This window comes from Eublepharis macularius, chromosome 12 (genome assembly GCF_028583425.1).
Source record: "Eublepharis macularius isolate TG4126 chromosome 12, MPM_Emac_v1.0, whole genome shotgun sequence".
Lineage (NCBI taxonomy): Eukaryota > Metazoa > Chordata > Lepidosauria > Squamata > Eublepharidae > Eublepharis > Eublepharis macularius.
The window spans coordinates 73,819,417-73,846,916 of NC_072801.1; the positions used below are offsets into that span (position 1 = coordinate 73,819,417).

At 44.7% G+C, this 27,500-nt stretch overlaps 1 protein-coding gene across 1 annotated transcript; it reads right to left on the bottom strand.

Moving 5' to 3' along the window:
* Positions 1–3,182: 3,182 nt before the first annotated feature.
* Positions 3,183–12,948, bottom strand: LOC129339906 (vomeronasal type-2 receptor 26-like). Its single transcript, XM_054994476.1, has 6 exons — positions 12,680–12,948; positions 9,525–9,816; positions 8,374–9,231; positions 7,792–8,019; positions 6,994–7,120; positions 3,183–4,081 (listed from the first exon to the last, which is right to left on the bottom strand). The coding sequence occupies exons 1-6, from the start codon at positions 12,946–12,948 to the stop codon at positions 3,183–3,185; spliced, it is 2,673 nt and encodes an 890-aa protein (XP_054850451.1).
* Positions 12,949–27,500: the final 14,552 nt, after the last annotated feature.

Sequence of the window (27,500 nt, forward strand, 5' to 3'; positions counted from 1 at the left end):
GGGGACTTCAGCCTGGGTATACCAGGATCCCAATTTGGGGTAGCACCCCAAAGTTTAAGGGAGAAAAGAGCTCTTAAATATCTTAATAAATAAAAACAACAACATTAAATTTATATACCACTCTTCAGGACAACTCAAAACGGTTTACAAAGTGTGTTATTATTATCCTCACAACAATTACCTTGTGAGGTGGGTGGGGCTGAGAGAGCTCTGTGAAGCTCTGATTGAGCCAAGATCACCCAGCTGGAGTGGGGATGGGGAATCAAACCGGTTCTCCAGATTACAGCCCTGTCACTCTTAACTAGTATACCACTATCCCCCTAGCATGACATGTAATGGAAAAACAATGACAAGAATAGCAAAAAGAGGTAGTATAATAGACAAATGAAAAAGCTTTAAACAAGCTCACCTGCCTTTGAGTTTAAGTGAGGGGAGACTTCATACTTCAAACTGAGTGGAATAGCTTGACAAAAGCCACTATAGGAAGGTAAACAACTCTTGCAAAGAGGGACAGAGCCTCAGTTATGATTTTTGTGGTTTGGAGGACTTTCAGTGTCAAAACATATTAGGAGAAAATCTCACCCCCTAATTTTTGAGGGGAGTATTCCCTGCAGATGTCTCTGTTTTTGTTGTTTCCTTTCTGAAGTTTTCTCTGAGATGAGGGTTGCCATCTTGGTACCCAGCAACAAGGAGACAGCTGGTAACTTAGACAATAGTTCTTTTTACTGCTTTCCAATAGTTAGAGAAGACTTACAAATGGAGAACGTTAACATGTACATACATCCTGGTAGACTGCAATGAACATCATGAACAAGAACTCACTGAGGCACATCCCATACAGGCCTTGAGATGGGCAGTCATTTTTTCCCATTTATTTCAAATAATAAACCCAAACATAAACACATAAAACATGAACTACATCATACAATCATATAAATCGTATCTCTACAATCATCTACTACTTCAGTCATCATTAATCATCTAGGTCATATATGAATCTAAACATAACATCTAGATCCTATAAAAATACAATGAATAAATTAGAATCATATTTAGACATGGGCACGAACAGCATTATGAATGGAAAAAACACATGGATAACCCATTCGTCTGTTCACGGACAGGTGATTTGTGAGGCGCCATTCCAGACGAACAGGTGGTCGTCGCAAGCCTCGTTCATTGGGTTCATCCACTGTACCAGAAGCCAGACACTCTGGTGCCTTCAATCAATTGCCTCGGCAATGGAGGGAGGGACTGCCTGAACTCGGTCTGCACTCTCTCTGTTGCCCCGGACACCCCAATCAAAGCCCACCTTAGCTTGATGGGCAGGTCTTCCTTCCAATTGTGGAGCTGCAAATCGGTTACAATTGGTAACATGGGAGCAGACACCAGGGGGGAGGGAGGGAGGAGGGGGGGTGTTCTGTGGCCAAGGGAACTCCAATCTCATCCCTGAAAACCCTGTTAGGCAGTTCTGACTGCCAACCACAGGCCTCCTGCGTTTCTCTATGAGTCCTCAGCTTATAAAAGGGTACTCCGCTCCCAGTTCTGGTTTCAGTTTCAGCAAGCCATGGAGTGGGACAAGGCTGTTAATAACGTTTTGGAGGAGAGAGTGGGAGAGTGCATAGGAGCTGGGCTTTTTCCTGTGTGTGGTTGATGGGATAGAGATCTATCTCCTCTGGTTCCAGGGCTGCTGCCAGGCCCTGGGACCAAGCTCAGTGGGCACCTCAGCTGAGGGCTCACATTATTATCAGTGCATGATCTGATCAGGCTTCTGGGAGTGCTGGGCTAGGGCTCTACCCTCAGCCTCTCATTCCAGGCCCTGGCATAAAGATCACTGGGCGCCTTGGCTGAGGGCTCACCCTGAATATTATTATTATCATTATCAGTGCCTGATCTGGTCAGGCTTCTGGGTGTGTTGGGCAAAGGCTCTAGCCCCAGCCTCTGATTCCAGGGCTGCTGCCAGGCTCTGGGGCCAAGCTCTGTGGGCACCTCAGTTGAGGGCTCACATTGATGATGATGATGATGATGATGATCAGTGCCTGATGTGGTCGTCAGGATTTTGGGTGTGCTGGGCTAGGGCTCTAGCCTCAGCCACAAGTTCCAGGGCTGCTGCCCGGCCCTGTGGCCAAGCTCTGTGGTGGGCACCTCTGCTGAGGGCTCACAGTGTTCTCTCCTTTTCTGTCCTCCTTAATTCTAGTTTGGTGGCACAGTGAGTCTTCATGTTGTGGTGGCCACAGGTGGTCATGGGGGGAAGTGCAAAGGTAGTCCCCCTGGTTTCCTCATGGCAAGCAGTACTGGGTGTGGCTCGGGGGCAGCAGAGAGTACTCCCACTTTCCCAGATTCACCTGTGGGGGGCTATGGAGGAGGCCAAACAGGTCTTTCCACTGGGGGGCTGTTCGGCTGTTTGTGTTCGTTGGCAGCAACGAACAACGAACAGCATGTTTGTGGGGGTTTTCCTGTTCATGCCCATGTCTAATCATATTATCATCAATTAAATCATGTATCTATATAAAATTTGGTTATGTATCTTCTTAATTTTTCAGTTCTGTTTGAATACCTTTCCATCTATCTATATACTCAATAATAATTATTCTTAGTTATTCTTAATTTTCAGATACAGAATCAAAAATACTTTCCATTTTTCTTGGAATTCTAAGATTGGCCTATTATGTAGGAGGAAGTCATTCTTGAGGGTTCTCAAAAACATCACATCCTTCTCCTTTGTTTCTCATTTTCCCAATGTCCCTTCATTGTTTGTTTTATTTCTCTTCCTTTCCACTATTTGCCTCATTCTCTAGTTATTCTTCTCTTCCCTTCCCTTTTTCTTGTTCTCTTTCAATTACAAATTATTCAGGAAAAAGGGTACGGAAATTGTATTTGGTTGTGCGGGGGGTGGGTGGGTGGGATTATATGACATCTTAGATTTGTTCAAACTCTCCATTGATGATCAGGGCAATTACTTCATCACAGGAACAATGTCATCAAGCATTAATACATTTTAATTTCCCTTTCTTCTGAAAATTTACAAGATTCTATCAAATATCAGAGTTGTTTGGACATATGAATATGTGGGATTGAAGGAACTTCCAAGGGAACCAAAAGATGTCCTCAAGTAGGCTCACGATTCTTGCTCTGACAAAGACATGCACACATGCAGTGAGAGAGAGATGACATATGGATTCTTATGTTCTTCTTATTAGGAGACCCCTCCTGTTGAGTTCAGGCCTCAGCAGAATAATGTAGCACTTGGGGGAAAAGATGCAAGCCAGTAATCCCGCACCAGAGGCCAAGATGGAGAAGATCTCCACTGCCACCATGTATTTCCCTTTAGTGCTAAGGTAGCTTGGGACAAAAGATATCCAAACACTGCAAAAGATCAGCATGCTGAAGGTGATAGATTTGGCTTCATTAAAACTATCTGGCAATTTCCTGGCAAGGAATGCCACAAGCAAGCTGATGAGGGACAGAAGCCCCAAGTAGCCCAGGACAATGTAAAACATAAGGACAGACCCTTCATTGCATTCTGCTACTATCTCTTCAGTCAGGGACCGGGTGTCAAAAGCTGGGAAAGGGGGAAAGGTTCCAAGCCAGACTGTACAGGTGCCTACTTGAATGAGGCAGGAAGCGATGGCAGTGGAGCTGGCCAGTTTTTTCCCCACCCACTTGCTCATCCTGGATCCCGGTTTGGTGGCCATGAAAGCTACAACCACAGTAATGGTTTTGGCCAAAACACAAGAAACGGCCACTGTGAAGATGATCCCAAAAGCAGCTTGTCTAAAGAAGCAGGTGAACTTCCCAGGGTGTCCAAGGAACAGCAATGAACAGAGGAAGCAGAACATGAGAGATATTAGAAGAGCGTAGGTGATATCCCTGTTGTTGGCTCTGACAATTGGGGTGTCTCTGTGTTTAATAAAAGTTCCTAGGACTAAAACTGTGGTCAGAGTCAAAGATAGAGCAAGAGAAACCAGACAAATTCCTAGAGGTTCTTCAAAAGACAAGAAGTTTATCATTTTATGGACGCATCCATCCTGGTCCTTGTTTGGATATTGATCTTCCAGACAGGTGAAACAGTCATCCATATCTGAAAAGAAAGAAGAGTGGAGGTGTATGTAAATAAGTTTTTGTTTTTTAATTTCTGCTGATTAATGCAGATTTTAAAATATTTGTTACTGCGGGTTGAAATGCAAGTCTCTGATGTGAGAAGGGATAAATGGGTAAGTGGAGTGTGATTGGATATTAGCTGTACTCAGGTGGGGGGCAGTGTGAACTGTGTTTTTTAGTTTGATTTGGAGGGAAAGTTTTTTAGTCAAGAGAGTCATTTTGTGTGTATCTCAGAAATCAGTTATTCTGGCTAGGTCAGGTGAACTGTATGGAAGCCTGAGAACCTAATTCTAGCCAAGTCTCTGAGTATCTCTGTGAAAGTATTTAATCTGTCTAAGTTAGGTGAACAGTGTGGAAGCCAGAAAAGGTCTCAGTCTATCTAGGTCAGGAAAACTGTGTGGAAAGGCCTGAGGGAATAAATCTCTGTGTGGAAGAGAGTTTTTCTCATGTTAGATTGTTAGATCTGTGTGGAAATCTAGTCTTTGTAACTGTCTCCGTGAATATACCATCATATTTTTTCTTATGTTCTTATACATTTTACTTCTGATCAATCAAAAAAGGATTCCCTGAAGCTCTCTGTGTGTGGAAATAAAAGGAGTGTTGGTTGTGACCAAGGCATGTTGGTTGTGACAACAGTATAACCAATAGTTATACTGGATCCAGCACTACTACTAGAAAAACGAGTTAAGGCAGTGGCAAAAAACGCTTTCTACAACCTCACTATAGCCTGGAAAATGGCTTCTTATCTTGACATGGCCAACCTGGCCACCTGGATCCATGCTATGGTTACATCAAGGCTTGACTATTGTAATGCATTATACATAAGTCTCCCATCTAAGTTAACTAGGAGGCTCCAATTGCTGCAGCTCAACTGGTATCAGGAGCAAGCAGGAGCATCACTCCCATCCTACAATCACTCCATTGGCTACCTATCACTTACTGTGCTCAGTTCAAGGTTTTGGTTATCACATACAAAGCTCTTCATGTCCTTTGCCCAGCATACCTACGGGACCACCTCCCTCCCTATGTTCCAACATGGCAGCTTTGCTCATCTGAACAGGGTCTCCTGCAGGTACCAGGCTGCACATGGGTGAAATCAACAGCAGCCCATACATAGGCTTTTTCTGTGGTGGCCCCTCCCCTGTGGTATGACCTGCCTGAGGAGGTCAGGAGAGCCCCCACTCTCCTGGTTTTTCACAAATGATGCAAAACTGAATTATTCAAAAAGGCTTTTTACTCAAATGGGAAGGCTGTATTATAGGGATGGGGTCTCAGATGCTTCGCTAATAATTTAGGGACCGTAGACTTCACCACTATGTTGCCTTAAATATTATCTGTTGCTTTAAATACGTACTCCTATGTACTACCTGTGCTTTATGTATGTTTTATGTTGTCTAATGTCAGTCATTTATGGGGCTGCCCAGCTTGTTTACAGGGCTGCCCAGCTCATGTTTTGCAACACAGGAAAGAGTTCAGTCTAAGTTCCTAAGAGCCATTTTATAGGTTCCTAGGTGTGTGTCAAATGCTAGGGCAAGACTGGAGACAGGCTGCCTGAAAGTCAAAGCCTGGGTCCATATTCTATCTATATATGTGTAGTTAAAGGGACATCTCAACCCACAAGGTCTATTCCTCTTGATATTTTGTGGCAACTATCAATCAAACTGTCTGAAGGCTATTCAGAATTGGACTTTCTCCCGAAATGCTTCTTCCTTGTGGAATAGAGCACACAAAGAAACTAGTTAAACAGAGAATCAAAGATATTGAATGTCAATCCGATTGCTCAAGTGTACCAAATATTAAGGTGTGGCTAAATATTAAGTACTCTGTGGAACCAGCAAACTATTTAACATCTTTGGAAGTAAAAGGGTTTAGAAGGGCATTCACTTGAGCCAGGTGCTCCACTTTTCCCTCTGCCATACATGAAGGCAAGTATAAGAAATGCTCTGTACCTGCCAGATGCATTTCCTTTACTGAAATGCTCTGTACCTGCCAGTTATGGGAGACCATGGAACACACATTTTTTTTCATGCTTGCACTATGAAGTGGCACACAGTGAGTTAATCACCCCGTTGCTCAGAAAAATCCTGGATCTCTCTGAAAAACTTAAACTTGAATTTCTTTTCGCAGATAACGATCCAAAGATCGCTTACCAAGTAGCCGATTTTTGTATGGCGATACTCAAGTTAAGAAATTTTTATGATATTTAGATGTTAATCAATTTTAAACTGTTTGTTATCTTTTTATTCTAATTGTGAAATTTCTTAAACATGTATTTCCCCTGTACGTCTGGTCTAAGGACGCAATAATAAAATCATCATCATCATCATCATCATCATCATCATCATCATCATCATCACCAATCCTAGAAGTGATTATGTTCTGGTTCAGGATTTTCTTCTACTTTGTAGTGTATTCTTGCTAATGTTGTGTCTTTTAAATTTGTATCTACTTACCCTATGGCATTGTTTATGGAAATGTCCTTGATACTGTATAGAAATGCACTTGATATGGATTGTACTAATCTCATACTGTCTAATCTTCCTTGAGTCTCAGTGAGAAAGGTGGACTATAAATGACATTAAATAAATAAATAAACAAACAAATAAATAAATAAATAAGGCTCTCCTAAGATAAAAGTTTAAGGTATTGTATGGAGCTGTTAATTGCCAGCGCTTCCCAAAATTTTATCTCCCAGTATCTTCCTTAAATGAACTTCCAATGGACTTTCAACGGTCACTAGCCCTATTCCACCAGCTCTCATTGACTGTTTCCCAGGAGAAGCAGAACTAAAAGCAGTTCTGTCTGTCATACCAGTACATGATGGTAAATTATCATTTTATTAAATTGACTTCTGTTTTAATTATCCCTATGTGGGAAATCCAAATCACCTGCCTTTGTGGCTGGAAAATTTCCCTTCTGGGCAAGGAGCACAATCATAGCAGCAAAATTGTTCCCCTTCTTTTTTCTTCTTCTGATAACCAGGAGAGCAGTAGTTGTTGCATACAGAAATGGGCCGCACCTATGCCAGTATATGAAAGATACTAAGAATGGGAGAAACTACACATTATTCCAAAAATATGTATTCAAGGTGAATTTTGGAAGCAGAAAAAAACAAAACATCATCCAAGCAACAAGTCTGCTTATATTTTCTGATCATCATGGCAGAGAAGCCCTTTGCTTGGATGAGGTGAGTTTGAGCAGCAGATAAAAACATTCCATTATGAATGACCAAAGACTGGGGCCAGCTGTGATGGCTGAAGATCTATGCTATGGATGCCTTATGAATTTTAATGAGGGAAGGAAATTGTTTCACATTTTTTTTCCTTTTCTCAAAAAAATATGAGGAATACACATTCATGGATATCCCAAAGATTTGCAGGGGGGCATCTCATTTTGCTTCCCCCACTAATTTATCTTTCCCATTGCTGAAAGCCATCATAGTACCTCATATTTTCCTGCCTCCTCACCTTCCCGCCCACCACCGAACCTGCTGTTATATGATCTCCTGGAACTTTCAGCTTCCTCTCCTTTCCTCCCCCTGGCAACTGCTCCCTGGGAAAAATCTATGTGGGTCTATCTGCCGGACTGGAGCAGGCCCAGTTGTGTCATGCTGGCCACAAATCCAAGCCCAGTTGCGCACTGAGGAACACAGGAAGGGTGCGATCCCTGAGAATATTTGGCAACCCACACCTGGTTAAAATGCCTGTGCCATACAATCATATCCTCGTGAATGATGAATCCTTCTCCTTCGAGAGGTTCTGCATCCACCCTTCCAACTTTCACTCTTACGAAGGACTTGTTTGGAAACATAACCATGTTCATGATGTCAAATCCAGCTCCCATTTCCTTGTTCTTATTAAAATGCAAGGTTTCTCCAGCTGCATTGTTAAAGGAGATGCCTTGAAGAAATGAGTGGAGCTAGAAGAAGGGGAAAAAAAGAAAAAAAGTTGCTTCCACACAAGGGTTCTATCCAGTTGCTGAAACAGCACACAGCTGGAAGAGGAATCTCAGTTGTGGTTGTGCATCACTCTAGAGACCTTATAACCCAACAGAAAAATATGTAAACACCATTTGGTACAGTAGGACAGTGCAACAGTATGGCATATAGAGCAAGCAAAGTAATGAAATCTACCTTAAATGACATAGATGTTAGCTATGATTCTGTTCACTATATTTGAAGACTGTCATGAACAGTAAGAAAGGCAGTTCAACAGTATATTGTATAAAACAATAGGACAAGTTCAAGACAAATATTTCATTGTGCAGACTTACCTCCCAAGGCTGGAGGTCTAGATATCTTTTTCCACCCACTTTTGATCGGTGGCTGGATGTAGGTGAGTACAATGCATGCAAAGCATGTGCCACAACATACACAGCATTATAGATGCTGTAACTGTGGCCAGACATGCGCATTTCAAATAAATGCCCAGGAAGACCCTCCAGTCTTTCCTCCCCAGTACATGTTTCGTTGATACGTATTGGTTCCTGGGAATCTGGAAAAGTACAACCAAATGCTTGCTCCCAGAAGATCTTGAGAAAACCATTTCCTTGCATCCAAGAAGGGTTTATGTTCTGAAGAAATTTCTTGAACCCTAGAAGCTCATTAGTGCAAACTGTGAATAAAAAAGCACCTTGAAACAAGTAGAAACTCAAGCTCTTTAGAATGCTGGATTGTACAAAATCCGTTTGGGCAGTCATTATCCATACCTTTCTAAATAATGGATTTTCTTCATATTCGGGATCTCCTAAAACCATCAAAGTATTCAATGATATGATGACCATGCACCCTCCATTGATAATAAAAGTATTGGCTTTGCTCTGTGTCAAAGGTCGATATACCTTTGAGATTAAGTCATTCACATCACTTAAAGTATCCCACCTGGACTGGGTGGGGATTTTTTCTATGAAGTCCAGACAAATTCTGTTGTGGAAAAACAATGGCTCCAGGGCCTGCAGGAAACGTTCTCCACTGTCATCATCTGCAGAAAAGAGCCCAACCCAGGTCCATCCAAAATGGAGAAGCAACTGGGTTATCCCCCTATACTGAGGGGTTTCATTTGGGACCATGCGGTAAAAGGAAGGGACCTCAGTTGCATCTCTGTCGGCAGGTGCAAATGAACCGTATGTGAGCTAAAAGAGAAAGTTCAGATATTTTAGAAGTGACTAACAGGAATGTGGTGCATTTTCATGGAAATGGTAAACTGAAAGAAGTCTCTTAAACGTTTGTTAATGTTTCCCAATTGTTCTATTACCCTTTTCCACTTTGAATCTATTTCAGTTTTGGCTTTGTTCTATAAACATCACACAAGATTTTATTTTTCTCAATCTGTCCTAATTACTTGTGCTTCTGCATCACACAATAAACATCTAGAAAAGAATGGTTCAATTCTCAAATCATTCACATTTCCATTCAGATACCCTACCTGTGGAATCTTATAAAGTCCTAAGAGGTCTGCCACAAGGAAAGAGATAGCAGCAACAAGTCCACCAACAACAGATATTACATTTTTCTGTGTAATGTATTTATAATTTGGGACAAAACTACGTGATTTGAAAAGCAGGTCCAGGGTGGTCCGGTAACTCATCCTTGCATCATAGTAGCTGTCGGAGATGCGGAACCCGAGGGTGACATTTGGCAGGATCCAGGGATTCTCGTTGATCTCATTGACAGCAAAAGCCAAAGCTAGGGCGTGCTGGTAAAACTTTGTCACCATTCTTCAAAAAAAGTTAAGTTTTACTTTATAACACAATTCTACAACATATTAGATTGCTTTTCGTTAAGTATAGACCATTCTCCCTCTGACTCAGTTCTCTCTGGGCAAGTTCATCCATTTATTAGTTATTCATGTTTCCAAGATAAGAAACATCTTCTTCATGCCAGCTAGCATTTATGATGCAATTCTAATTCATTTAGAACCAAAATTTCTTGTCACCATATTGACGCCTGTATGAATACTCTTGTATCTAATAGCCACTAGTATAGATCCTGTATAAATCAGGATATCAGCTCCAACAATTGTAGGGGAACTCCCATCTCTGGAGAAACATTTGAAATTTATAAAGGAAGACATCCTCTCCTACCCACCTCCAATATATGAAGTGAAATCTGCTTAGGGGCAGATGTTGCAAAAAGAAATCTCAGAGTTCTCTGCTGTTATATTACAACAATAATGTGTGGGATTCAATCAGTATTTTAGGTTCTGAGGCAGCCCCTTAAAATGCCCAGGCCTTCCCTCCCCTTGCCATGAACTGGCATTAGGGTGTAGTCCTCTGTTCCAAGAAAAGAATGTGTTTCCTGAATGCTGGGAGATGACCTTGCACCCGATTTCATGTGGAGAAGAGGAGGCAGCAAGTTGGGGGTAGTGGAGCAGGATTCGGGGGGGGGGGCAATGGGAGCCAGTGGCATCTTCACCCCCATCCTTGTCTGGTCATTTACATATCATAATGTTTGTATGGTATGTGAATTAGATATGGGCATGAAGAGAAAAAAACTGAACATGGTGTTCATTGTTTGTTGCCTTCCACGATCAATGAACAACGAACACTTATGAACATGATCCTGTCACAAACTTGTTCATTGTTTGTGGGGGCCAGCAGGCTCTCCTCCAGCTATCAAGATGCCTACTGCACCACTCCCAGAAACCCTACCTGAGCAGGCAGCTGGAAATGTACCAATAATAAATAATCGCTTGCCCCCAAAGCCTGGCAGCAGCCCTGAAACCTGAAGGGGTAGATCCAAACTGCACCACTCCCAGAAACCTTACCTGAGCAGGAAGGTTACCAATAATAAATAATAGCTTGGTCCCAGAGCCTGGCATCAGCCCTGGAACCTGAAGAGGTAGATCCATATCGCACCACACACAAAGAAAATTCAAGCTCCAATGCACTCACCCTGTCTCTCTAACAGCAGCTGTCTCTCCCTGAAAGCCAGAGCTGAGGGGCCCCCTCCCACCCGGTCTTTTCCTCTTGTAACAAATTTGGAGCTCTAGTCCACACTTGGAAGGAAGACCTGCCTATCAAGCTAAATTGGGCTTAGATTGAGGTTTTCAGGGCAACAGCAGGAGTTCAGACAGAGTTCAGACTGTCTGGCTTGATGAACAGCAAGGAACAGCAACAAATGAGGCTTGCAATGACGACCTATTCATTTAGAATGGGGCCTCACAAACAGCTTCTTCGCAATCGGAAACAGCAGATTGGGTTGTTCGTGGGGTTTTTTTGTTCGTATTGCTGTTCATGCCAATCTCTGTGAATTTGGTTTGATGTTTCCCAGGTTTCTTTAATGAAAATTTAAGGATGGCAATGGGCCAAAATTCCCTTAGGAAATGGTTTTGTAAGGTTATTTTCTATTTTCTAATATATTTAATTCCTGTATCCATTAAACATAGGCAGTTGCCTGTTAACACAAATAATATGTAATCCAGTTATAGCAGTCAGGAAAAACATTGCCAGAACTGAATAGAGGAATGTAACCAGATTAAGTGATTATTGTGAAGACAAAGTTTTTGCTAAAAAGAAATATAATGAATCCACAGAACAGAAAGGCATTTCATAATTTAAAGGATTAAATGAAGTATTCTATGCTTGATACTAAGTTATGGAAATTGATACGATGATCATATCTGAAGATGAATTTATTACAAATGAAAACTGCTGAAGGAAACCATGAGGGATTGCAAAGAATGATAAGAGGGAGAAAGCTAGAGGGTTGTCCAAGAAGAACTTTTATGTTGGTAACTTGCAGGAAAGATACAATGCAAAATGTACCACTGAAAAGAGGGCAATGAAAAAAATCTAGAAATGAACAATACAATTCATAAAAAGTGCACAGTAAGAAAAATTTTGGATTCTCTAAATGCTTTGTGGAAGTCCCATATTTAATTTAGTATACCAGGTAAATGCTAAATATCAACATAGGGTTGTGTGTTTTGGGGGGACCTAAGAATGGCTAGAAGCTAGCAAAATATTCATTTAGTTTCAGATTTATGTAAATTCTCAGATTATCTAGAGGAAAAGATAACATATTTGAGTACTTGTTTGCATACCTTGTCACAACTCCATCCATTCTCCGTTCCAGGGTCCATCCATGCCACCCACTTCTATCATTATTTATCAATGTGTTTTATTTTTTTTTAGATTTGTTTAGAAATCTGATGTTTTATTCATGACTCTAAGGATTGTATTAATCAACCTTGCTTTCTTTCCCAACCCCCAACCTCCCTTGAATAGCTGTATATTTTATACACTCTCATATAGCAGAATTATGAAGATTTATTTGCAATATTTTTTCAGTATTTTGCTATATCTTTAGAGTACATCAGACGTATAACTGAATATAAGCTTGATATGATGAAAAGTAAGAACAAATCCCTCTCCCAATTTTCAGAAAAGAGAGAAGAAATTCCATATGAACCAAACAGGAAATATTGACAAAATGATTGAAATAGAGAAATGCTTGGATGGACCACACTTACAAAGTCTTTTTCTTTGAACTACCTGAAACTTTTCTATACAGTTGTTGTTACTGAATTTCACCATACCAAGCTAACACAACGTAGGAACCAAGGATTGTGATTCTTACTCTGGAAGAGCAAATAACTTCTGTGAAGGATGTTCATTGAAAGGAAGCGTGTGAAGTGTGTAAATGACCTGAGAAGAAATCCCACCAATGAGGAGGTCACCTGGCTGATACCACTCGTATGGAACAGGGAGAGGGTCACTCTCAGGACACTTCACACCATCTATTCTCCAGGCCATGCAAACCAACCGGAAGCACACAGCCTCTAGATTCACCACCTTGACAAGCTTCTTTAGATTCAATATCTGAAAGATCAAACGGACAGTGTCCATCTCCCGCCTCTCAGTGACACAGGAGCATTTCATAGCCACTTTCTGTTTACCATCATCACCTTATGAAAAGTCAGTGGTGCTTAGGCCAGGTGAATAAATTACAGTGATGTGGATAATTGCTGGGGGAGATAATTACTGCTGCAATGGTTGGACAATAAGTGGCACTCTTAGTTCCATTTTTTTTTTCTTTGAGTTAACTTTTACTCTCCTTGTTCCTGATGGGACAATAGACAGAATGTTTGATCCAGATCTGAATTATGAACAAAATACCAGCACCAGGCACTTGTAGAGTTAAATTCAGGTTGGTCTGGAGTTCTCCAAACTTATCTCCAGACTACAGAGATCAGTTTCCATGGAGGAAATGAAACACAACAACGGACAGGTTTTATGGATTCATATCTCCACTGACCTCCCTCCCTTCCACAAACACCTTCTCTAGGCACCACCCCAAATTTCCATGATTCTTGAAGTCAGAATTAAAACTTAGGCCCTTGTCAAACAAACTTTGTCAAGTTACATAATGAAGTCATTAACTGCATGGGGAACATAATACAGCATGTTCAAGATATTAATATCCTGGTTTGTGAAATGGCTTAGTGCAGCTCAAAGCATCTACCATGAAATCAAAATGTATGTCCAGCTCCAGGTTTTTTCTTTCAGGGGGGGGGCGTAATAAAGGAGCTTTTAAGAATTCTTTATTGCCATCACCGAGACTCTGAGCACCTGTCTGGCACCCAGCAGAAGTTCCCCTTCACTGTATCTAATCTATAAAGTTCCCACTATGGCAGGAGGCCTCCTGACAGCAAGTCGTGTTGCCTGCAAGTGCTCAGACGGTGAAACAAATGAGAGGCAATAACCCTACGGCTCACCTAACCTAGCCGGTGACAAAAAGGTGAGCAACACATATGTACTAAATGGTACAACTGTTAGTATCCAAATGCTTTATAAAGATTACCAAAAATTCTTGCAAAAAGGCAATGAACAACAATTCACTACAAAAGGTTCATGTAAATTCATACCAAAGGCAATAATTAGTAAATCACTACAATATTCATAAGTCCAACAGAGTGATACAAAACCGACTAGCGTGAGTGTCCTTAAGCATGAGCACAGTCCAATGAGTTTTCTTGTAAGTACATTCCAAATTTCAGTGCTGAGGACTCCCGCTGATGTTACAAAAACCAATACGATGTCCCTCGGGGGAGAGGTGGAAAGAAGATGTAACCTTTGGGAGGAGATGATGCATCCTCAGGTGGGTATGCGATGAACTGCCTGGAGACCCCCGAAGGGGGCTCCTTCGCCCGACAAGCTTCCGGATATCTTGGACTTGTTTCATATACACTTCCTCATGGGGCGATTTACCTCCCACCACAATACGATCTCTCTATAACATAAAACACTAAAATAATTCGGCCCCTTCCTGGCAAGCAGCAACGCTGCTCAGCCAGGGGCCGTCCATTGCCGCACTGGAGGGATAGACGGCACCACCCCCTCCTTCCTTATATGGAAGTGCTGGGAGGGCTGAGCAAGCATAGCTACGCAGCTCTGCCCTCCCAGCTCAGTGCGGTTCAGTCGCTCGGTGGAGATAGATGCTCCAGCGAGCGACTGAGGCTCAGGGCATTGGCGCGCCTGGGCCGGAGGGCTTGGAGGCTTGCCTTAGATTGGGCCTTCCTTTGGCGGTCGGGGCGAGGCAAGAAGAGCGGCCTCGGAGCGGCGCAGGGAGGCCTTGGAGGGTCGTTTTCGGCGGCCCTGGGAGTGCGCTGGCTGGCAGAGGCGCCGCGCGGCCGTGCGGCCTCCTCCCTAACGCACACGCCGGGGTCCGCGTGTGAGGGGGCCCGGGAGTTGGGGGGCGAGGCAAGGAGGGCAGCCTTGGAGCGGCGCAGGGAGGCCTTGGAGGGTCGATTTCGGCTGCCCGGGGACTGCGCCGGCCGGCGGAGGCGCCGCGCGGCCGTGCGGCCTCCTCCCTAACGCACACGCCGGGGTCCGCGTGTGAGGGGCCCGGGAGTTGGGGGCGGCACATTCAGGGCTGAAAAATTTTGGCGCGCCCCTTCGGTCGCTTGTTCTGCGGCTCCAGCCGCGGTTTTTGGGAGAAAGCCCCTAGATAGGCTCCCAGCCGGGGAGTTGTCCCTGTTGGGGGAGCTTTGGAGGGCGGCAGCTATTGGCCTAGCCCTGTGCGTGTTGCCGCCATTTTACCACCCTAGCGGCCATTTTGTGTGCGCCTCTGTGGAGTCAGCCATTTTGGCTGCTCAATTTTGACGAGGGGTAGTGTGGCCTAGTGGTGAGGTTTGTTAGCAGGGGGAACCGACCGGCCTCCTTGGGCCCTTGGGAGAGGCTGAGATTCCTGCCTACCTTGTCAGTGAGGTCCTACCTCGGATTACGCTACGCAAGGGCGGCCTTGCCTAGTAGTTAGTGGGGAGAGGTGCGGGGTAACGGCTTTGATTCCCGTTGCCTTTATAGGCGGCTTCCCCATCCTCATCAGATCTTGGAAGCTAAGCAGGGTTGGCCTTGTTTGGTGGGTCGTGGGCTGGACCCGGCCTTAGGCCCTGGGGGTTGTTTGCTTGTGCTGTGTACTAAACGTGTGGGTTACGCCTTTACTATGGCTCCCAAAAAAGGTAAGGGGACCTCCAAGGGGAAGCAGCCTGCTAAGAGGGCACCGCCTGAGCGGCCCCCTCCTCCAGCTCTTTCGTCTTTGGAGGAGGAGGATTCCTTGGGGGACCAGCAGGAGATTTAGAGGCGCCTTGAGGCTCTCGTGCAGTCAAAAGGTGACATGGCCTCTATGCAGCATGGGGTGCGTGTGGTACGGCCTGTGCGGCGTGCAGCTAGGAACGCAACTAATCGTGATATTTTGCGTCGTTTATCTGCTTTGGAGGGTGCTAATGGATCCCCGGCAGCTGGAGGCAGCAGTGGCCGTGCAGCGACAACGTCCGAAGTCCAGGAATCGGTGGTGGAAGGGGTGGACTCGCCGGAGGAGTTACCACCTGGTGCAGTGGCTGTGGACCCAGTGGAGGCGACTGGTAAGGACCATGCACCACACTGCACCTACCTTTGGCCTTGGGGCCCGCGGGCACAGGGCGCCGCCAGTGGGACGATTAGTGGTGTGCAGGATGCTCCCTCCAATACTACAGCTGCCCTTGCGGGTAGTGTGCAGCCTGCTTTTAATCAAGGGATTTCGCCTGGTGCTGAGCAGCAGCAAGCGGTTCCCCTTCAGGTTTGGGGGGGTCCATCCTTTGGCTGGACAGGCTTTCCTGCCGGCCCTTGGGGCTACTATCCTTATCCGGTGCTGAATTATGGCCAGGTTCCTTTTCATGCTATGCCTTTTGGTGACACGGCCCTTCCTTTAGGCGACCACCTGGCGCAGGCCACGGGGGATAAAATTCTCCGTGGGGAGTATATTGATGTCTTTTCCCTTCTCTATCGTGAGTTAGAGAAGAAGGACAAAGACGAGATGGACGATGGAGACAAGGAACGTTTGAAAAGGAGGCGAGTTGACAGGACCTGGAACAATTGGCTGCCTGGCTTCTTGATTTACGCCGGGGTGATTGCCAGGGCACAGCCCAATCGGGCTGCATCTCTGTTTCAGTATCTCGACATCATTCTGAAAGGTTATACGGGCTTCTCAGGGCTGCATGGATGCAGTACGATGAGGAGTTCCGTATGAGGGCGGCTATGAACCCTAGCCTCCCGTTGGACCGCATTCACCAGCAGCTGTGGCGGTCGGTGATGTCCCCTGCCAAGCCTAATTTAGGGGATCGTTCGGACAGTGGCCATGTAGTGTCTCACAATGCCCAGTCGTCTAATACCCATGGTGGCGCGGGGCAGCAGGTTTACCCCGGCTGCTCTGTTGGGAGTATGCGTATAAGGGAGATTGCCCTAGGAAACCTTGCCGGGTCCAGCACAAATGCCCATCCTGTGCGGGCCAGCATCCATACAATGCCTGTGGTAAAGCCCGTCAAGGGTGGGGAGGTAGGAAGCAGGGGGGCGGCGGCTCCACCAGCCAACAGCCTCCTGGAAGAGGGCCCCTGCCCGGTAAAGCTGAGGGTCCTTGAACGCCTGTTACGTTCTTATCCTCTTAAGGAGGATGCAGTTTATTGGTGGGAAGGTTTCAGGGATGTTTCAGAATCCCCGTTCAGGGGGCTAGGGCCCCATTTATGGCTGAGAACTTGCGTTCTGTTCAAGGCAAGGAGGACATAGTTAGGCATTAAATCCAGAAGGAATGCGCAGAAGTTAGAGTTTTGGGGCCGGTTGCGGCCCCTCCAACCCCCAATTTCCGGGGTCTCCTTTGGGGGTGGTGCCAAAGAAGGTGGCGGGCGAGTATCACCTTATCCACCACCTTTCGTATCCTGAAGGTGGTCCAGTTAATGATGCCATCCCTGGGCATTTGTGCTCTGTCCGGTGCACCTCTTTTGATCAGGCTGTGCAGGTAGTGGGCGCGGAGCTGGCGAAATGCGGTATTAAGTCTGCATTTCATCTTCTCCCTGTCCATCTGCTGGATTTTGAGCTGTTGAATTGGACACGGTGCAGCAATCCTTCCGATTGCCTTTGGACAAGGTCGACGACCTTAGGGCTCGTCTGCGGGATTTTAAGGGTAAGCACAAGGCATCCTTGGTTGAGCTGCATCAGCTTGTGGGGCACCTTAATTTTGCGTGCAAAGCTGTTGCGCCTGGGAGGCCTTTTTTGCGTAGTTTGTGCGACGATATGTCTCGCCTGCGTGCACCCCATCACAGGTTGCGAGTGACAGGTGGCATGCACGCCGACCTAGAGGTGTTGTCAGAATTTTGGAGTGACTTTAACGGTATTGCCTTTTGGCGGGAGGATTTGTTGCTGCAGGCGGAGTTGCAAGTTACTTTTGACGCCTCGGCTCCCACTGGCTTCGGAGTTTATTTCCGGAGGCACTGGTGTGCTGAACAGTGGCCCGCTGATAGGCTGGCATCAGACTTCATCAGGGACTTGACTTTTTTAGAGTTTTTCCCATTCTGGTAGCAGTCCATCTATGGGGTGAGGAGCTGGCGAACCACACTGTCCACTTTTGGTGTGACAATTTGGCTGTGGTTCACGTCGTCAACTCCTTGACCTCTAAGTCCCTCAGGGTCATGCGATTGGTTAGGGCGTTTACACTATTGTGCCTGCGGCACAATATATTGTTAAGGCCAGGCACGTTCCTGGTGTGTGCAATGGTGTGGCGGATGCTTTGTCTCGCCTACAGATGGAGCGTTTCTGGCAGCTTGCCCGGAGGCGGATCCTCGTCCGGGTGATGCCCCCAGAGCTTTGGCTGCTTGGGAGGTCGAGGCGTGCCGCGCCATCCAGCTAGCCATCACACCTATATTGGAGAGCGGTAGGCCAGTTGGTGGGGTCCAGGCGGGAAGCTGGGATTGGTAACCCCTGGCCATTCCAGTCGAGCACATTCTCCAATTTTTGTGTCCACCAGAAGGTCCTTGGGCTGGCAGTGAAATCCAGTAAGGGGCAACTAGCAGCCCTGGCCTTTGTTAGCAGAGCTCGGGGATTTCCTGAGGCCACGGGTGATTTCCGAGTGTGGAAGATGCTCTATGGATGGTCTAGGTAGTGCACGGTCTACAAGGACCCGCGCCAGCCCATTTCTCCGTCTGTCCTTAGGGGCCTTGGTGCAGTCTGGAAATGGGTATGTTCTTCAGGTTATGAGGCACGGCTTTTTCACGCGGCTGCGTTGACTGCCTTTTTGGGGGCCCTTCGGGTCGGGGAGCTGGTGGTTTCATCCTGTAAGGATACTTCCGGCCATGCCCTTATGGCAAGTGACCTAGCTTTCGAGGGTAACATGGTTTCACTGACGATCCGCTGCTCCAAGACGGACCAGATGCGTATGGGGGCTTGTGTTTGGTTGGGTTCTGGCTCGAGGCGGAGCTGTGCCCTGTCCGTGCATTGAGGAGGTACTGGCAGGTGCGTGGTAGCGAGCAAGGCTGCCTTTTCCAGCACCAGGATGGCTTCCCCTTAACTCGCTACCAGTTCTGGGCGGTGACTAAGCGAGCTCCGGTGGCGCTGGGGTTGCAAGGCGTGAGTTTTGGTACTCATTCGTTTCGAATTGGAGCGGCTTCGACAGCTGCTGCCATGGGGTATTCAGGTCAGGCCATTCAAAGGTTGGTAGGTGGCGGTCTGCGGCCTACCGCTCCTAGGTACGTCCATTGAGGCATGTTTAAACGTCACTAATTGTTGTTTTTTCTTAGGTCCTGAGTCACGGGTTGGACGTCAACGCATCTTGATGTGGGCACATTTTTGTCTTCTGGGCTGCCCATCAAGCTCGCAGGACGCCAATTGGGTCCCAGCTCTGGTTAAGTGACCAGGCTACTGTTGAATGGCGGGGCCGGCGGGGCCTTCGGTGGCCGGGCCTGTTGCCACTGCTGTTTGGAGTTGGGTGTGATACGCCACCCCATATACTGGTTGTCTGTTTAGGTGGAAATGATTTTGGCTTGATGCGGGGTAAGGCATTATCTTCTCAGGCGCTATCTGATAGGTGCCTAATCGCGACACTTTGGCTGGGAGTGCTGATCATGTGGTCGGCCATGATCCCTCGGCGAGTTTGGAGGGAGGCTGAAGATCGCCAGGCCATCGAGCGGGCCAGGATGAAGGCCAATAGGGCCAGCCATAAGGGTTTGGGGGCCGGGTTAGGCATTTATTTGCCTCACCCTCGGATCAGGGCCGAATTCCCCAACCTCTACAGGGGTGATGGGGTGCGCTTGTCTCGGACAGGCAACCAGATTTTTCTTGACGATCTGCGGCAAGGACTTCAGTTGGCCTTAGGCCATCAGTGGGGCGCCAGGGCCTAAGCAGAGGCTTGGTCCTGGCGTTGGCTGGTTTGTAGGAGTAGGGTGCGGGACGGTGAGCACCCTTGGCGCTTCCCTATGTGGGAAGAGGGGCCTGCCTAAAGGGCTGGTACTGCTGTGACGGCTGCCAGGCCCACAGGCAGGCTGCCTTCGGGAACCCCAGCCTGCGAGGCCTTTCCCTCACTGCTTGACGGCTGAGGTGTCAGGAGCTTAAAGGGGGGTGACCAAATTTGCCTGGCCGGCTGGGTCCGCCCCATCCATTGGATGGGTCCCACCTGGGGCTTCGGGGCTCGCCCAGACAGGTCAAGGCGGTGGTCCAGGTGGGACGCCGTGGCTTGACCTGTACCGCTTTAGGTCCTTGCCGCTGTTTGGCTTGTTTTGTCTGTATAAAGTTAATAAAGTGGCCCTTAGATCCAACTTGGTGTCCGTCTCTTTTCTGACTAGTGTGGCAAATATCTGCTCTCACCTCCCATACTCTCTCTTTCCCTCAAAATCCCATAAACTCACCCAACTCTCCTTCAAAAAACGAACTTTCACGTGGTGATTCTCAACGCACCTTCAGGGATCAATTCGCAGATGCTACACCCGCCCCCTATATATATTCAATCGACTGGTTGCCAATTAAAGTGGTGCAAATATTATGAGAGAGAGAAACTACCTATACTCCTGATTCAACCTAGGAAGCAACTCAAATTCCAATCTGAGTTGAGACCCTTTGGCTGTAAGGTTTGAAGGCGAAAAATCCATTCCGCCTCTCTTCTTAAGAGGTCCCGCTGAGAGCATTGGAACTCATTGTTTTGCCCATGATAAGCCCTTTTATCTTCACAATCAGGAACAAAGAGTTCAAAGCATCTGCCAATAAACTATTGAACATAATGAACCACATCCCTTCATTTGATTTCATGGAGCTAACGAAAAAATGTATCCCATGTTCTCATAAAATCTGACAGAATCAGATGTCTTCGGAGAAGCTGTAAAATGAAGGAGGTGGAGAGTTGGAAGAGACCTTGGAGTTACCGAGTCAAACTCTCTGCTGGATGCAGTTGTCTCATTTAGGCACTAATCAAGCCCATCTCTGCTTTTGCTTCACTTGACTGATCACTCAGGGCTAAGCTACACATGACGAATGACACTTGAACGGCAAGTGGATTGAGTGGAGGGCAAGTGAACAGGGAGAAATACACTTGCCGTTCAAGTGTCATTTGTCATGTGTAGCTTGGCCCACAGTAAAATCTTTCCGTGAATTGTGTCCAAACTGATAGTAGGGATAACTGGAAAATGTCAGCGTATAATCTGATCTGAGCATATAATTTGAATCTGAGACATAAGACAAATATTAGGGACATTTATGAAACTCATCCCATCTGATGGTCTCTCCATATCCCTCCCCCTACCCCAATATTGAACCTAATGCTTTACTTAGCCATAATTAAAAAAAAAAACACCTTTGGACTTTGTTCATCCTCCATCAGTCTGCAGCCTCTTTCTTTTGAGAAATTCCCAATGTGTACCTGCCTATATGCATGAGCATGAAATACTTGTGAAAAAGAATGCTGTGATTCAAAATCACACCAACATATAAATGCACTAGATTAGCCAACCCCTTATATGTGCATAGCTTTGTTCGTAATCTTTATTCCTTCTTCTATACATCCCTGAACTAGCCGAAGCTTTCCTTCTTTTGTAAATGATACCCTGATTCTCTGCCTGTTTACTAAACCAGCACTTCCTCTCAGATGTCTTATTTGGGGCCACCTCTCTTTTCTCACAAAATTTACATTTTCTGAGGTAACTTTGACTCAAAGTTTTGTTTCTCATCTTCAATAAAAACAAAGCCTAGGCACATGTTTTTACTTTTTCTCATATTATTCCTCTTACTTTTGCTTCTTCATCTTACATCTTACATTTTACGAGACAATTGGACCCGAAAAAAGGAAATTTAGGATTAAAGCGACAGTTGTCTTGCAATTCAGTAAGTAACCTTGGGAAAGTCTTCTCTCACCGTCTGAAGGTTTGGATAACTCGGGTCAGGCCTCATGTAGCTAGAGGTGTGCACTTCAGAAGCCCTCGGCATCTAGTTAGTTTTCCTATATCACATCATTTAATTCTGGCAAGAGGTACACTTCAACAATGTTTTTGGTTTGTTATGGGTATAGTACACAAGTACAATTATTTGAGAAGCTTTGCTTTCATTTGATCCTTTTATTGCAACGTAACTATTTGCATCTTTAAAAGTTACTAAGGGCCAAGCTACACATGACGAATGACACTTGAACGGCAAGTGTATTTCTCCCTGTTCACTTGCCCTCCACTCAATCCACTTGCCGTTCAAGTGTCATTCGTCATGTGTAGCTTGGCCCTAACTCAAATGAAAATTGCACCAGGTAATTAATGGAGAGCAATTGCATGAGTCTAACCCAAAGATAAGCAGGTTACAAGCAAGGAGCCTTTTCTATGAAGAAGCTCATAATCTATTCCCATATTTGCAGATTTTTAGAATCATCTTCCAACAATAGCAAGCTGTCTGAGGGCCAAGCTACACATGACGAATGACACTTGAACAGCAAGTGTATTTCTCCCTGTTCACTTGCCCTCCACTCAATCCACTTGCCGTTCAAGTGTCATTCGTCATGTGTAGCTTGGCCCTCAATTTATAAGGGTGTCCATTCTGGGCTAACTAATTATCATAACTTTAAATACCATACAAAGTTATCTAGATCTAGATCTGTAAACTGATATTTTATTTTACAACTTTTTATTAAAACAATATATATATAAAAATAGTCATTGCACGTCTTTTTGATTCAAATGAATACCTGTTGACCTTCAGCCAATACACTCCATCTTTGAACTATATTTTCAGTTCAGTGAAGTTGGACATTCTTGCTGTTCTGAGACATTTTGGCGCTCAGGCTCCAACAAGTTTTATTTATTGATATGGGTTAAACCGTTTCAAATCTGCAAAAGCCCATGTTACTGTGTTACTACTTTGATTCTTACCCTTCTCCAAGACTATTGTATGCTGGGTCTGTAGACTCTCAATTTGTCATGTTTAGCTGAGAGATTAGGCTAGCTCTGTTTCTTGCCAGCAGAAAATACCTTCTATGATCTTTTTAGTCAAGACCAGCTAATCTTCCCCTCTATTCATGACCACATTCACAACTGTAAAGTATGTTCTCAAAAAAATAAAATAAGAGTCCAATTCCTGCCCCACCGCCAACACACATTTTGTTTGGAATATCTGCTATATCTAGTTGTACTCAGGGCTTTTTTTCTGGGAAAAGAGGTGGTGGAACTCAGTGGGATTGCCCTAGGAGAAAATGGTCACATAGCTGGTGGCCCCGCCCCCTGATCTCCAGACAGAGGGGAGTTGAGATTGCCCTCCGTGCCGCTCAGCAGCGCAGAGGGCAATCTAAACTCCCCTCTGTCTGAAGATCAGGGGGCGTGGCCACCAGCCATGTGACCATTTTCAAGAGGTTCCAGAACTCCGTTCCCCCGCATTCCCCCTGAAAAAAAGCCCTGGTTGTACTACTGTATTGTTTGTTAATAGTTGTAGTGCTGCCACCACGCAGAGAGCTGCTATCTTTATATGATGTTTTAATGTTTTAATATGGAACATTTTTAAATGATTTTAAGTTTGTTATCTGCCCTGAGCCCTCTTGTGGGGACTGTGGAATATAAATATGATATAAGTAAGTAAGTAAGTAATACATGTATGCCAAGTCTTCCAGTTTAGTTTCAGTGTACGTTTGTAAATATATTTATTTCCAAATGTTCAAAAGTTGGTCATTCTTGGACTTCTCACTTTCTACAGGCAATGGCAGCACTCTCCTATGAAAACTGGCAGGGTACTCTTGGTAAGCCAATCAGAAAGCAAACCTAATTATCTCTAAAATGCATGGCATTTATACCTGGAATATACCCACAATACCAATGATTTATTGATAACTAAATAATACTGAAAAAAGAATACGCTTTGTGAGAAAGATTTGGAATGGGGGAATAGAAAAATCATATAAAAATAAAGAATCAGAGGCTCAATTCACACAATAGAGAAGTGCATGTGTTTCTCCCAGGACAAGAAGGCTACACATGTAGGGACCATCAGTACATGCTATGCCATATGCCCCACTCCCTCTGATGCTATGAGGCAGATTTTCCCTTCAAAAGAGTCAAGATTGCTTGTTGTGGCTGGGCAGCCCCTGATAGTGTTTCTCTGGGTATAATTTAAAGGTCATTTTGTCCCACATTTTCAACTTATGTATGGCTTATATCCCAGCCCAAATATTTGGTAGGGGAGAAGCAAGAGCTGACATCTTCTTCAAATGAAACGGCACTAGAGGCCGAGTAAAGTTCAAAAAGGGAACAGCAGGTTTATTAAACAGAGTTGTCATATAGGTAGACGGGGAAAGAAAAGAATAGAATACTTCACTAGCATTTGGAACAATAATCTTCTTAATGCTTAGTTTCAATCGTTACAAATCTTAAAATTGAGAGGTTGGTCGTTTCAGACAAACAGTGAAATCTTGAGAAGGGTTACTCCAGTCTAAGCCTGGTAACAAGTGAAAGAATTGGGGTGGGGACAAGGAGGCATGATTGTGACTAGAGATGGGCACGAACAGCAATACAAACATCCCCGCCCCCCAACACCCCAATCTGCTGTTCGTGAACAAGCTCTTCGTGAGGCCCCATTCTAAACAAACAGGTGTTCGTTGCAAGCCTCATTCGTGGCTGTTCGTTGCTGTTCATCAAGCCAGACAGTCCCTTGGCAACTTAGGCAGGGATTGTCTGAACTCTTTCTGTACTCCTGCTGTTGCCGTGGAAACCACAATCTAAGCCCAATTTAGCTTGATAGGCAGGTCTTCCTTTCAAGTGTGGAGCTCCAAATTTGTTACAAGGGAGCAAAGAACAGGGGGGAGGGGGGCTCCCAGCTCTGTTTTAGTTTGCAGACAGTGGAGAGGGAGACAGACAGCTGCTGTTGGCATTTTGATAGAGAGAGTGCATTGGAGCTTGAATTTTCTTTGTGTATGGTGGGACAGGGATCTACCCCTTCAAGTTCCAGGGCTGCTGCCAGGCTCTGGACCAAGCTATTATTTATTATTGGTACCTTTCCTGCTGCCTGCTCAGGTAAGATTTCTGGAAGTGGTGCACTAGGGATCTAACCTTTCAAGTTCCAGGTGCTGCCTGGCTCTGGGGCCAAGCTATTATTTATTATTTGTACCTTCCTGGTGCCTGCTCAGGTCAGTTTCTGGGAGTGGTGCAGTAGGGATCTTAACTTGGATGATGGCTGGAGGAGAGCCTGCTGGCCCCCATGAACAGCCAACTACAAACATGTTTGTGAACCAGGCCATGTTCATGGTTGTTCGTGAGTCCCTGTTCATGGATGGCAACGAACAACGAACATCATGGGGTTTTTTTTGTTTGTGCCCATCTCTAATTGTGACATCGAGAACACCACAGACATCACTATGTCACTTCCAGCTGCAACCTGGAAGTAACAAAGGGCATCTTTAGGAAAAACTGGAATCTTTATGGTAACACTATAGATTTCATGGAGATTCTTAAAGATATCTTTTCCACTTTTGGATTGTAATCAGAAATAAGGTATAAGATGTTTGTAAGGTCACCGTCTGAGCACTTGCAGGCAACATGACTTGCAGTCAGGAGGCCTCTTGCCATAGTGGGAACTTTATAGATTAGATACAGTGAAGGGGAACTTCTGCTGGGTGCCAGACAGGTGCTCAGAGTCTCGGTGATGGCAATAAAGAATTCTTAAAAGCTCCTTTATTACGCCCCCCCCTGAAAGAAAAAACCTGGAGCTGGACATACATTTTGATTTCATGGTAGATGCTTTGAGCTGCACTAAGCCATTTCACGAACCAGGATATTAATATCTTGAACATGCTGCATTATGTTCCCCATGCAGTTAATGACTTCATTATGTAACTTGACAAAGTTTGTTTGACAAGGGCCTAAGTTTTAATTCTGACTTCAAGAATCATGGAAATTTGGGGTGGTGCCTAGAGAAGGTGTTTGTGGAAGGGAGGGAGGTCAGTGGAGATATGAATCCATAAAACCTGTCCGTTGTTGTGTTTCATTTCCTCCATGGAAACTGATCTCTGTAGTCTGGAGATAAGTTTGGAGAACTCCAGACCAACCTGAATTTAACTCTACAAGTGCCTGGTGCTGGTATTTTGTTCATAATTCAGATCTGGATCAAACATTCTGTCTATTGTCCCATCAGGAACAAGGAGAGTAAAAGTTAACTCAAAGAAAAAAAAATGGAACTAAGAGTGCCACTTATTGTCCAACCATTGCAGCAGTAATTATCTCCCCCAGCAATTATCCACATCACTGTAATTTATTCACCTGGCCTAAGCACCGCTGACTTTTCATAAGGTGACAATAAACAGAAAATGGCTATGAAATGCCCCTGTGTCACTCAGAGGTGGAAGAAGGGCACCATCAGTTTAATTGCTCAGATTTTGGATCTACAGAGAAGCTTGTCAGGATGTTGAAGCTAGAGGCTGTGTGTCTCCTGTTGCTTCGCATGGCCTGGAGAATAGCGGGTGTGAAGTGTCCTGAGAGTGACCCTCTCCCTGTTCCATACGAGTGGTATCAGCCAGGTGACCTCCTCATTGGTGGGATTTCTTCTCAGGTCATTTACACACTTCACACGCTTCCTTTCAATGAACATCCTTCACAGAAGTTATTTGAGCTTCCAGAGTAAGAATCACAATCCTTGGTTCCTACGTTGTGTTAGCTTGGTATGATGAAATTCAGTAACAACAACTGTACAGAAAAGTTTCAGGTAGTTCAAAGAAAAAGACTTTGTAAGTGTGGTCCATCCAAGCATTTCTCTATTTCAATCATTTTGTCAATATTTCCTGTTTGGTTCATATGGAATTTCTTCTCTCTTTTCTGAAAATTGGGGGAGGGATTTGTTTTTACTTTTCATCATATCAAGCTTATATTCAGTTATACGTCTGATGTACTCTAAAGATATAACAAAATACTGAAAAAAATATTGCAAATAAATCTTCATAATTCTGCTATATGAGAGTGTATAAAATATACAGCTATTCAAGGGAGGTTGGGGGTTGGGAAAGCAAGCAAGGTTGATTGATACAATCCTTAGAGTCATGAATAAAACATCAGATTTCTAAACAAATCTAAAAAAAAATCGAACACATTGATAAATAATGATAGAAGTGGGTGGCATGGATGGACCATGGAATGGAGAATGGATGGAGTTGTGACAAGGTATGCAAACAAGTACTCAAATATGTTATCTTTTCCTCTAGATAATCTGGAAATTTACATAAATCTGAAACTAAATGAATATTTTGCTAGCTTCTAGCCATTCTTAGGTCCCCCCCAAACACACAACCCTATGTTGATATTTAGCATTTACCTGGTATACTAAATTAAATATGGACTTCCACAAAGCATTTAGAGAATCCAAAATTTTTCTTACTGTGCACTTTTTATGAATTGTATTGTTCATTTCTAGATTTTTTTCATTGCCCTCTTTTCAGTGGTACATTTTGCATTGTATCTTTCCTGCAAGTTACCAACATAAAAGTTCTTCTTGGACAACCCTCTAGCTTTCTCCCTCTTATCATTCTTTGCAATCCCTCATGGTTTCCTTCAGCAGTTTTCATTTGTAATAAATTCATTTTCAGATATGATAATCGTATCAATTTGCATAACTTAGTATCAAGCATGGAATACTTCATTTAATCCTTTAAATTATGAAGT